We start from the raw sequence: 13614 nt of genomic DNA, 5'->3' as shown, positions 1-13614 counted from the left end.
GGAAAATACTGAAGTGAGAGTGTCACTACTTAAAAACCACACATGAGAATTGTGAACAGTAGGCAAAGCTGAATTTTAAAATAGCCATGAATATTGAAAGACAATTAATTTTTTTTGTACATCAGATTAACAGAGATTTTACTCAGTAACATTTGCAGGTTTAAAGTACCTTAGCAATAGACCAGAGTGATAATAGGTTAGCCACTTGCCCTGGTTGATTATCCGCAGCCCCAGATCATCCTCTGAGCCTGTGCAGTAAGCCCTGAGCACCACTGTGTGTAATCCAGAAACAAAACCAAAAATAGCCTTCCTTAGCAATGATTCTGACTAAGTTGCTAGAATAGCAAATTGAGGCACAGAAACTTCTCTGGTGAGCCATTAGCAATGTAGTTTTGGTCTAGAAATTATGATGATACTTTGATTAAACAGTTATGTGGATATATAAGTTCCCTTCTGTCCCCTTCCTCACAGCATAAATATTTAATATCATAAATCAAACTCTTTCCCTTAAGTTCTCAAACCGACTTACTTGTCTATCTTAAAGGAACTTTTTATATCACTATTTAATTGTCTTAATCTTTTTCTTCAAGATCTCTCAGTGTTGCTTAAGTATGAGTAACCTACTAGTAATCTTTTTTATCTTCAACATCAGATCTCTCCAAAATCTTATCCATCCTCAAATAAACTACCTTCCTGTAAATTCCTGTTAACTTCTCGTACATTGCACATGTTTCTAGCTCAGTCTTTGGCTTCTGGGAGCCTGTGTGCATCATCACTGTATCACTGTATCACTGTCATCCATTGTTCATCGATTTGCTCGAGGGGGCGCCATCTCCATTCGTCCCTGTCGCGTGCTAGTGTAGCCTGATGGCATATTGGGGGCTCTTTCAGGATCAGGGGAATGAGGACCCTCAGTGTTACTGTTTTTGGCATATCGAGTACGCCACGGGTAGCATGCCAGGCTCTGCCCTGCAGGCAGGATACTCTTGGTAGCTTGCCAGGCTCTCCGAGAGGGACAGAGACTTTTGTGGCGGCCTCTAATCACCTTTACAGGTGTTCCCAGTCTACCTGAATGTAAGCTTTTGGTCAACTGGCATGTTTTAACGATCTGCACACTGACAAACATGCACCTGCCTTCGTCTCTGGGCAGCACCTGGGACATCCGTGGCCTCAGGTTGATCTTGTCGTTGATGGGGTGCGCCCAGATGTTGTTGAGTGGCTGGCAGAGCAGGACCCTATTGCAGAGGGTCTGTGCCAGGTCAAACACCTGTGCCGAGTTCCAGGTCACCCGGTGATTTGCTGACAGCACCCCACAGTGGATGAACCACTGCGCACACTACAACCACAGCTCTATGTCTGACAGTGCCGCGACTCGACTCAGCTGGGGCACGTGGTGACGCTGCGGCTGCTGCCGAAGTTTCTCCGCACCCCCGTACACCTCCAGAACCTTCCTCTTCTAAATGCCCATGCTGGTGAACTCTGTAGCATGATGAATTCTTTCACCAACTTTATTGAACCTCTAATCTCTTTTGTGAAATTTAGCACTGTTCCATGTTTCTTATTTCTGACATTATGTCTTTCTTATCCTGACCACCACTCCTCTTCCTAACCTTCACAAGTTTTCCTCCTGGCATCCTCTCAGGATCTCTCTCTCTCTCTCTCTCTCTCTCTCTCTCTCTCTCTCTCTCTCTCTCTCTCTCTCTCTTCACTTTCGCCTTGCCCAATTCAGCCATCCTTCTAGCACTCTTTGTCCCATCTTACTCCACAAGTATTTGTCTACAGAATATGTCCATCAGGAAATTTCATTGTTTCCAGTGCTGTTGATTTCTTGTTTATTTTGGTTTTTTGTTGCAAAATCTAGAGGTAATCAGGGCTTACTCCTGAATCTGTGCCCAGGGATCTCTCCTGGCAGTACTGGGACCATATGTGGTGCCAAGTATGGAACTGGGGTTAGCCATATCCAAGGCAAAATGCCCCACCCCCTGTACTACCTATCTCTTGGATCCAGTGATCATTCTTAAGCCAACATTTCAGGGGAAAACACTGTATTTACAATATCCTCTTCAGTAAACATTGTTGTAATAGGCTGGAGATATAGTCCAAAAACAAACCCGTTTAGTTGTAAGAATTACATAAGTTATTTCAAATTGCTTAGCATTTCACCATATGTTTGTGCTACTTATTTAAGCTGTTATATCTCATTCCCAATTCCAAATACTAAGATGTTTGTATAGCCATATTCTTTCAAATAACTTTGGCATAAATCTCTGCTTTTATTTAGTAAAAGTAGTATCTTTAGGAGATACCGTACCTCCATTCCTGGGATTATTACTATGAACTCCCTAACTTATGTTTTAAAAGCCAGGCTCCCCTACTCCAATCTCTTCTTGTTAGTCAATACCGGTTAGATTTTGCTGCTGTGAGAAACAGCCCTGCATTCTTAGTGGCAGAACCAGAGAAAAGTCACTCAGAGGCTCTGTCTGACTGACAAGAGGGAAAGCACAACTGGAGGTAAAAACACTGCCAATGAAATTTATGGGGATCATTCTCCCTAGTGTTTCAGTTATCTAAAGAAGTCCCCCCAAAAGCCTTTTGTATTCTCCAAGGGTTGCTTAAATATATCCCAGCAAAGGGAGAAGAATATTGCAAACAGCCTTTTTATTGCAGCATGGCAAAAACCTCACCATTGTACATCATCTTTCTTACCTAAATTGCTTTTGTTTTCTTAACTACTTAACTTCAGTGACTTTTAGTACAAGTGTACTTGAGAAATCTGCCTTCCTCACCTCTTCCTTAGCACATAGCCTCTTCTAATCTAGCCAAACTCTTCTACTCATCTCAAAACAATGTGGTGTCTGCATGTGTATATTTTACATTTTCTTCTCTTTAGTATTTTTCCTTTCTTGCACTCATTTGGATAGTACATGTCCTGAAATTGTAATAATACATGGACGGTTAGCGTAGGCCCTAGCAAGGATACCATACAGTACTAATAAACATAATATAATGTCTTGAGAGTACAGTTGCATAGAGTTCCCACATTGATGTTAATAATATGAAAGTTTAAGTTTCTACCATTTTTAGAAATGAAAAAATTAATATGAGAAACACCATGTTTATGTATCCTTCAGAGAAAATTTGTTTTTAAATTTTAAGCAGGCTGGAGTGATAACACAGCGGGTATGGCGTTTGCCTTGCACGTGGCCGACGCTGCTTCGATTCCCAGCATCCTATTGGTCCCCTGAGCACCGCCAGGAGTAATTCCTGAATGCAGAGCCAGGAGTAACCCTGTGCATCACCAGGTGTGACCCAAAAAGCAAAACTAACTAACTAAATAAATAAATAAATAAAATTTTAAACAGCTATTTTATTTACCTTGAGCTTGGGGTCATACCTGGTGGTACTCACAGCTTACTCATTACTCTGCCCTCAAGAATCAGTCCTGGTGGGGATTGGGGGAACATATGGGGTGCTGGGGATCGAACTACATAAAAAAGTAAGTTCATCAACCCTTGTACTATTGCTCAAGTCCTAATAAATGTTTGTTTACTAACTTAACTAAGGTGGACATCGGAGTTGATCACTGAAACTTCAGTTATAAACTAACCCCATGTTCTCATGCAACCATATTTGCACTTTGCATGTTGATATTCTCCAGTTAATTGCAAAGGACTGTGTCGTATCAATTTTTGTTTTTAAATTTGTGAGGATAGATGTTCAATTAACATTCCTGGACAGGGGAGAATGAGTGTTTACTGACAGTATCAGACCATTTGTAGGAAGTTAAATACAGCTCATTAAATAAAAAAATTCAGACAGTAAATCTAGGAAAGGAAGACAATATAGAGAAATGTCTTAATTAGGAAATATTACACAAGAGCAGATGCCTTAACACGATCTTCTCCTCACCCCCACCCCTCCAAGGAATATGTCAAAATTCAGGAAATGGTGTTTCAAAGTCCAGACATCTGTCTCCTGTCTGGTGAGTGGTCAATCAAGGATGAATTATCCTAATAATGAGCATTCGGTGCCCCTGACACCTGCCTAGGGAACAGAGCAGCAAGAAAGAAGAAAACGGCCAGCAACCTTTCAGGCTGCCAAGATATAGGGGTTTACTTCTGCCCTAGTTATTACTCTCCGCCTCTAGCTTGTGGGTCTGAGAACCCGCTCTACTCTGCTCTTTTCCCAAAGTGCTCTCCCTGCTTTCATTCCTGATTGAAATCAGTCCACTTTCAGCCTTGTGTGCTTTTGGGTTCCCATGCTGCGGTTCTCAGATGCTGTTATATGAACTGTCAAACCCTCTACTGCCCTGGCCTCAATATTCTCCATCACCCCAGTCTATAATTCCTGAGTTACTCTTTCCCTTGTTCACTTCCCCAACTCTCCGTATAGAGAAATATTTGTTTGATATGACTCTATTTTCTTTTCATTGCCACTTGTATGTGCATGCTCTGGCAAACTCAGAATTTGTCTTTATTCCTTGCTTACTGTTTGTTATTTCAAATAGAGCTAAAACACTCTATTTCATCCAAACTGTTTATTTAACACTTTTGGTCCAAAGCCTATAAACTTGGTTTGATTCAGTCAAACATTTCTATAGCCCTTGATGTGCTCTGTCTTTCAGGTATTTACAAATACTAACTAACTTTCTTTACCTTTCTTTTCATGACTTATAATAGTAGGTTTTCTTTTTTAAAAAAACTTACCAGAATCAAAATTTAGCAACTGTGTGCCGTAAGCTAGATCACATGTGTTATTGGTCTTACATATTTAATAATACTAAACTGATTTTCAGAAGCCCCAAAGTAGAAAACATGCATAAAATAAATTTTAGAAATATAGAAATTGTCTCTTCCTGGACCTGAGTATCCTTTATCAACATCCAGTTTTATTACACAGTAAATCTTTGGAATTAGCTACAAAATCAAGCTATGCCTTTATTCCATGGACTGTGGATTGAATAATTTGACCCACATTTCTTAAAATTTGTTTTTTAATGTTTTTATAGCCAAAACCTTTCATAAATTTTTTAGAAATCTTAAAAAGAACTTTTTAAAAAGCGTAACCATTGGGCCAGCATTATATTGCTCAACTTACTGAGCCCTTGTTTCTCATGTGGGAGTCCTTGGTTTGATTCCAGGCATCATACAATTCTCCCAAGCACCACCAGGAGTAATCCCCAAGCACTGAACTGGGCAGTAACCACTTAGAACCCCAACTGTGCTCTGAAAAATATAAGAGAAGCGTAACTACCAGAGAATATTAAAAACATCTGTGCAGCATTTACAGCCCATGTATACACATCTCTTTCAATCTCCTAATGAGTTTGACACAAAACGAAGAAAAAATATTAAAACAACTTTTAGTATACAGCTTATAGTACTTTCTTTTTGATCTTTTGCTGTATACAAGCATATCTTCCCCCCCCCCCAAGAAAAACCAGACCATTATAAACTTAAGTTGTAAATTTTTTAATTTTTTTGTTATCCTCTTGTGCAGGTGATTGTCTATAGTTTCATGAACCTAGTACTTTCTACAGTGATAGTTTATTTTTCTTTTGAGATTTTCCTTTTTGATTTATCTGCTGTGCCATTGGGTGGCATTTGGGAGCTGCATTTGTCCAAATTGCTAGCAGTGGGGGGAAATCTGGTGTTGATACATGCACCAGACCAGGATAAGTGCAAATGTCTGTTTCCTTTTTCCCTAATATTTGAGTTCTACTTGTTTAGGGGCTGCTTCATGGATCGTGATGGTGTAGGTGATGATAATAATGACAAGAATAAGAATAACAGAGTGGGAGACTAACACCCAAGAACTGTAGAAATAAGTACCAGGAGGTTGACTCCATGGCTTCGAGGCTGGCCTCACGTTCCGGGGAAAGGTCAACTCAGAGAAGCGATCACCAACTACATTGTAGTCGAAGGCCATATGGGGGAAGGGAGTTGCGGGCTGAATGAGGGCTAGAGACTGAGCACAGCGGCCACTCAACACCTTTATTGCAAACCACAACAGCTAATTAGAGAGAGAAAACAGAAGGGAATGCCTTGCCACAGTGGCAGGGTGGGGTGGGGGGGAGATGGGATTGGGGAGGGTGGGAGGGACACTGGGTTTACGGGTGGTGGAAAATGGGCACTGGTGAAGGGATGGGTTCCCAAACTTTGTATGAGGGAAGTATAAGCACAAAAGTGTATAAATCTGTAACTGTACCCTCACGGTGATTCTCTAATTAAAAATAAATTAAAAAAAAAATAATGACAAGAATAAGGAAGAGAATAACTTGGGGAGAGGCTCTTACATATCTGGGATTCTTCTTAGTGCTTTGAATATGTTTTAATTTTTAATTTTGCACAAGAAGATTGAGGTTCAGAAAGGGAATCCAACTGCCCCAAGATCAACCAGCAAAGTCAAAAAGCAAGTCTGGAATTCTTGATCTCATCTTAGTGAAGTCTACTCATTACCTTAAGCTGTCTCTGTTAAGTCAACCTTAGATGCGTGAGCCCATGTTTCCAAATGCAAAATGAAATACATCACTTCTATCAATGCCAGATTTTTATGTATTTTATTGGTTATTCATATTCCCTAACTTTAGTTTTTGTAATTTCTACTTACCAAACTTTTACTGTAGGCATATTATCTCCATTATTTAAAATGAAAAAGGAAATCAAAACATTGCCATTATATAGATGAAGGACCTAAGAATCTGAGTAAAGCAGGAAAGTGAGTTAAATAGAAACCAAGCTGGGATTCAGGCCCATGTCTATTTGTCTTCAAAGGTCTGTTCTTTTTTAGCAAAATCAAGCAAACTTGAGATATCGATTTGGGCCATCGCAGAAATTGTAGAAGTGTCTGTACTGCTGCTCTCTCCCTCTCTCTCCTTCTCTCTTGCTTTCTCTTTCTCTCTCACTTCTTCTCTCTCATTTCTTCCCCAAAATAATGTCAGATACAAAACAATATTCCTTATGGTATTTTTAAAACATTCTACACTAGTTCTTTTATATACTATTTGCTGCAGAGTAAAATTAACCCATGTAGACCTGCTCTTTGACAGATTTTACTCTGGGGTAAAGGTAAACAAATATTTTTTGAAGGTCAAGAACTTGGATTAGAAATAGCTCATCTCAGTTGGTCAGTTTTCTCATTCTCATCCTTTAAATTACATGTAAAAAATTTTCACATTTCTTGATTTTTTTTGTATTTTTTTCTCTTTTTGGGAGTAGATCTCAAACACTCAGTGCCAGAGTTAAATTACTACAGGAATTAAGTTTCTAATAATCAGAGATCAATAATATCTTGTAAGTCATTCCATTCTTGCAAAGCAGGCTGTTCTCCTTCCAATTCTTCCAGGTTCCTGGGAACCTGTTGTCTTTTTTTACTTTTTAGTTTATTTATGAATCACCACAAATTGCAAAGTTGTTCATGACTAAGTTCCAAGGGTAAATGTTCAAGCACCAATCCCTTCGCCAATGTCCACTTCCCTCCACCAATGTCCCCAGCTTCCCTCCTGTGCCCCAGTCTGCCTCTCTGGCAAACACTTTTTTCTTTTCTTTTGTCTTCTAACCTGTTTCCAGAACCTTTACCCACTACTCTACCATCGTAGTGGTAGACAACTTATGATCCTGATTCTCTCCCATGTTAGTTTTGTGGTAGATTGTTAATCATTCTCATGCTTGGTTGATTCATTGGTTGCATTCTGACTATGCTGCCTAAAATGTCATATTTTTCTTTTCTAAAAAAGAAAACTTAATTTTTTATTTGGGAAATATAGAATTATGCCAATAAGTATGAAATTATGTTGAGTGAAAAAACCCATTTTTAATTGAAAAGCCAATAAAGACATATCCTCCTGTTAGAAAATGTAACTGAGATCACTTATATTAGAACACACACAAGATGAGAAAGCCTATTTTAAAGGGCCCCTTGTAGAATTGGCAGCTCTAATGTTTGCCAATTTCAAGTAAAATGTTTCCATTCAGAGCTAGAGAGATGGCCCAAAGGTCTGAGGACATGCCTGCTCTAACCCCCAGAACTACCTGGTTCCCAAGCACCTCCAGGAGCTACACCCTGAGAATAAAGTCAGGAGTATTTCCCAAGACCCAGGTGTGACCCACAACTCTCCCAAATATTTTTTCTATTCATCTACTTTTTAGAGACAATAGTAAAGCAAATTTGAGATGAGTATTTTTAGAAACATCTTCCTGTTAACTGTCTACCTTTAAGCACATTTGCACTGCTAGAAAAGCCACTATTTTTTATAAATTTTCTTTTCCAAGGCAAGTCCCTTCACCAATGTCCACTTCCCAAATTTTACAACCAGAAAATAATCCTGGATTGGGGAGTCAAGGAGATGGCTCTGAGGGATGAGGTGCATGCTTTGCATCCAGGAACTCTAGGATTAACCTTTGGGACCACATGGTCCCTAAGTACCACCAAAAGTGACTTCTGGTACTTTGGCACAGCCAGATGTGAGCACCACTCTTTTTTTTTTTTAATTAAAAATTAAATCCTTTGACACATATGAGACCCATGTTGGGTCTCCAGCATCTCCACCAGAGAGAGGGAGAGAGAGAAATCCTAAATCCTAAATCTGATTTTGCGTGGTGAGATTAAGGTTGGTTCTGAATTAGAGTCCATTGAAACTCTGATGATGGGAATGCTTAAATCCTAACAATTTGGCCTCTCGATGAACTAATTGAACTCTGTTGCCAGTGTTTTTTCTAAAATACCTTTTCTGTCTTCTTTTCACTTCTGCCCTCACCTTTAATGCCCCACCGGCCGGCAGTGTCTTTACATCCAAAATGCAAAGCAGACAAATGGGCATTTCAGGGAAGAACATGACCAAAAGCACCAGCATCAGCGGAGACATGTGCTCGCTGGAGAAGAACGACGGCAGCCAGTCGGACACCGCCGTGGGCACCCTGGGCACCAGTGGCAAGAAGCGTCACTCAAGCATTGGGGCCAAAATGGTAGCTATCGTGGGCCTCTCTCGGAAGAGCCGAAGCGCGTCACAGCTCAGCCAGACCGGTAGGCATTTCTGTGTTCCTTCCCACCTTATGTCTGCGTGGCCATCAAACTCTGTGTCTTCTCGTGCTCGTTTTCTTGCAGGGCTGTGTGGCTGGCAACCTGCTCCTGAGGGCTAGGGTCCTAGAAAACTACTCGATCTTGCTGAAAATCCAGTGACTTTGCTTTTCAGGGATGAAAGAAGCTGCAACAAGGGCACCCCTGGCCACAGGAGTTGAGAGGCCCTTCCTGGCTTTTCTTTCCAGGGGGCAATTCAGCCCAGGGCCCCCCCACCTCCAGTTTCTCACTGACTGAGCCTTGGTGGAGGGATGAACGCTGAGCTGCCTCATCATTCCTTTCCTTTAGGATCCTCCCATTGGAACCGGCCCAGTTCATTTTCCTTCCCAGCCAAGTCACCAGCTGCGGATGAGACGGCCAGTTCCGTGGGAAGGAGGTGGTGCTGACGGCCTCGCTTCTTTTTCAGTTCATTTGCAGCCAGTTTTCTCAACGCCGCTTTTAGTTCCCGGGTAAAACTACACGCAGCAGTATCCTTCAGCCGCAGGGAAGGAGGAATTTCTGCTGACAGTGAAGATATTTCGGGGCCCTGCTACTTTAAAATTCAGTTTCTAAATCACATCTGCAGAAATAAATGGGATGCAACACTCCTACTCGGAAAAGCCACTGTTAGCAATTAAGAATTTTGTGAGTCAAACAATGTCTTTTTTTTTTAATGGATATCGATAATTAAACATTTATCCCTGGTATTTGGAAATAATAGCATATCTTCTATTTAGGAAAACAAAAGCTTATAATATGTTGCCTCTTTTACAGGAAATAAATTATAGGCAAATGAATTAGATCTCATTCCCGTTCAAATGCTGGGGTCCTTGTATACAGAAGCCAGAATATAAATCTACCACACAAAAACATTGCAGTATATGTTCATTCCTGGACCCGGCTAACCCTGATTTTGCAAAGTGTTATTGTGATCTTGTCATTTGGGTTCCATATAATAATATTATATTCGAAACATGACTTGATGGTCTTCCTGAAACCTTGGTGGCAACTCATTAGGTTTACCATGATTGTTATGATAGGAGTTTTTAATGAGTTTTTGGTGGGTGAGGGAGCTCCTGAGCAGGCCCAGAGGCCCCAGTCTTATTGTAGGAGCTTCCCAGTTTAGCATTCAGGCCCAGGACTAAACTGTGCTTGTTGGGGGACCTAGGGCCAGTGGGGCTCCTGGACCTCTGCAGTGCACAGAATCACCTCCTTGGGCCATCACATGCCAAGTGTTTGCTCCAAATTTTGACCTATCTTCCCAGATTTCTATTTTTGTGTTTTATAGTATTATCTTTTGCACTTTAAAACAATTCAAAAATTAATTTCTGGTCATAGAGATCATATGATTTTGAAATTACAAATATTTATTCATAATTTACTATATGCTACTAAGGGAGATATTGAACTTTTGAAATTAAAAGGTTGTTATAAATTTATTTAGCTGTTAAAGCTTTATTCATTTATTTTTTTCTCTTTACAAACTGCAAGTACCAGTAAAGCAAAAATTCCTCCCCACAAATAAAATCTATGCAATTTTTGTAAATTAGGAGACTAAAATGGACATTAAGACTTACAAGTTAGATAGTACATACTGTTTTAGCGAATTGGCATCATTTATTCTGGGTATTTTGATTGACCTTAAACACTTGCTATGTTGTATGCCAGGCACATGGAAAATAAAGATGAGTCTGAAATTATTTATAACAAGAGTTTCTGGTAATTAGAGAAAACAGATTCTTGAGCAGATTCTTCCTCATGGAGCAGATTCCTCATGGAGCAGATTCTGCCACATGGCAGGAGATAAACTTTAGTGGGTTTCTCCAGGCAAGGCCATTGGTCCACCCAGCACCCCAGAAAGAATTCCTGGAGCAGGTAATACTCAAAAGAAAAGTCCCTGCTGAGCAGGTAAGCACTCCTAGAAGGTGCTCTACCTAGAAACCAGGAAACGCAAAGGCAGAGAGGCTTGATGTGTTGAGGATTGATGAGTGTTTAAGGCCTGATTTTAACCATAGGTGTCACACTGAATGTGGGCAAGATGATGCCAAAAGAATCAGACCAGATCACAGAGGGGTTTCATTGTTTTGTTATACATTTTTGTTTTAATGTATAGGTGGAAAGGAAGCTTACAGTTGATGATTAGGATCAAGTTAGCATGATAAGTAATTTGTGAGCCATTTAGTCTGCCATTTATTTACTAAATATTTTTTCTCTTTCATGTATCTTAAAGAAAACATAAATTTATCAATCAAGGCTTTCCTTGAAGGGTATAGCCTCATGGACTCTACTAAAGAATTAAATATCGGTCAAAATCCAGTAAAAAAAATGTAAGATTGATAGTGATACATTCAGACAAAAGATGAGATCTTGAATTAGGTCAGGATCTTAGTTGTAAAGATAAGCAAGGGAAGGATAGAGTCAGGGAAACTTTTAACAATAAAATTGGAAGGTGGTCACCTGACTTGGCAACTGATTGGCTATGTGAGGTAGAGAGAGAATTCTCAGATGGTTTTTTTATTTATGGCTTAGATTGCAGCATTGATAAAGACTATTGGAAGGCCAGAGAGATAGTTTAAGGCTTAAAGTACGTGTATAGCTTGAAGCGGATCTCTATTCAACCCACCACATCACATGGGATTCCCTAGCACTGCCAGGAATGTGCCTGTGCCCCTGTACCCAAAACAATAACAAACAAAAAGCTTATCAAAGTACCTAGGGAGTAATAGATTGGGGGAAGATGTAGAGGAATGAATCCTTTAATTTAGAATTCATTTAGGGTTAATTTAGGATTCAGAATCCTTTAATTTTGAATTTGAGACATTCATGAACCTCCGAGTAGACATGTCTAAGATGTATTTAACTAAATACTTCTGAAGCTAATGCCAGATGCAGAGACACAAACCTGAGCATTAGAAAGTTTGCTCAAGACTCCCACACTTATTTATCCTATCACCCCATTATAAAAAAAAAACTCTGGGGCTGAAGCAATAGCACAGCAGGTAGGGCAAATGCCTTGCACTCGGCCAACCCAGGTTCAATTCCCAGCATCCCATATGGTCCCTGAGCACCACCAGGGATAATTCCTGAGTATATAGGATGTACCCCTGTACATCGACGGGTATGACCTAAAAAGCAAAAAAAAAAAAAAAAAGCAAAAGAAACAAACAAAAAAACACCTCTTCAGTGCTTCCCTGGAAATCTGTGTTCTTTAAGTGAACAAACAGGAGGTGCCCCCATTGCACCCAAAATGCCTTCTTGCAGCTGCAACCCAGGGTGCTTTATTTCCTGCTTTGGGAAACATTGGTTTAAATCTGAGCTGCTAAACTATGAGTGGTTACAGACTTAAAAGGTTTCGGTACTTTTCATCTTCTTTTCCTTATATTTCGACCACACCCTGGCTGTGCCTGGGGCCTTCTCCAGATCCTCCTAGTGGTGCTCAGGGGACCATGTGGTGCTGGGAATCTGACCTGGGCCTCCTGCAGGCAAAGTTGGAGCTCTAGCCCGTGGAGTTCTCTCAAGCCTAGGCACTCACGTACCTGTTTTAAAACTGTTTTTAAAAGAACTTGATTTATGATATATCATCAGAAAATGTTTGATCTGTATAACTATTATATGTGTATATATACACACATATGTGTGTACATATATGTGTAAGTATATATGGATGAATGGATATATTTATATATGAGTCATGTAAAATGTTTTGGGTAGAAAGTGGTCGCAAATGAAAAAAGTTTAAGAAGTCCTGGTTTATGTGATGCTTACAACCATGAGCATGGCTAAGATTATCCAAGAACACTCTAGATAAAAGAGCAGAGGGTTAAGGCATCATCCTATGGAAGAGGAGCAACTTTAGATTTAGGCAGAGGAAGAGGAGCCCCTGAAGGAGACCAAGAAAGAATGAGGATGAAGAAAAACGATGAGAGAATTACATCGCAGACAACAGGAGTAGAGAAGATTGCAAGAAAAGAATTGTCGTTATAGTCACAGCTGAAGTATACCATAAAATCTTCCATGGCTGTATGTTTTATAAAAAGCACCTATCTGTTGACAATACACTGAGATTTCTTAATATGAACTTGGCTTTCCTTTATGAGTGTGTATATACACGTATACATTTTTACCACCAAAACCGTTATGATATTAGCAGGTTAACAAATGCAGTCTTATTTGTTCTTATATTATGGCTTCTTTCTGTAAATATATGATAGCAGAAAATAGTTTTTATTATATCATTAATATTCTGTGGCATTTCTCTCCCATTTCATTAAAAATTAAATTATTATTTCATTGTTCAGAGACCAGTGCTGTAGTACAGCGGGTAGGGGAATTACCTTGCATGCTGCTGACCCAGGTGCAATCCCTGGCACCACATATAGTTCCCCAAGCCTGCCAGGTGTGATCCCTGAGTATAGAGCTGGGAGTCAGCATTGAGCACCACTGGGTGTGGCACCAAAACTAAAATAAAAATTTGATTTCTCTTGAAATACATACTAATTCCTATTTTTCCACCAAATATGTTTGACCTGTTGACAACAGAATACAACATATTCTTCATTT

The 13614-nt window shown here is 39.9% G+C and overlaps 1 protein-coding gene across 50 annotated transcripts in view; it reads left to right on the top strand.

Annotated features, from left to right (window-relative positions):
* Window positions 1–13614, top strand: part of RIMS2 (regulating synaptic membrane exocytosis 2) — a 547885-nt gene that overhangs the window by 452198 nt on the left and 82073 nt on the right. For 33 of the 50 annotated variants that reach the window (XM_055125211.1, XM_055125201.1, XM_055125204.1 and 30 more), the window contains one exon: window positions 8780–9021. The exons of the other annotated variants lie outside the window; for them this stretch is intronic. In XM_055125211.1, coding sequence (XP_054981186.1) covers window positions 8780–9021 — 242 coding nt within the window. The remainder of the gene's footprint in view (window positions 1–8779; window positions 9022–13614) is intronic. 50 annotated transcript variants of the gene reach the window in all.

This window comes from Sorex araneus, chromosome 2 (assembly GCF_027595985.1).
Source record: "Sorex araneus isolate mSorAra2 chromosome 2, mSorAra2.pri, whole genome shotgun sequence".
In the NCBI taxonomy this organism is placed as follows: domain Eukaryota; kingdom Metazoa; phylum Chordata; class Mammalia; order Eulipotyphla; family Soricidae; genus Sorex; species Sorex araneus.
This window is presented reverse-complemented; position numbering and strand designations above follow the sequence as displayed.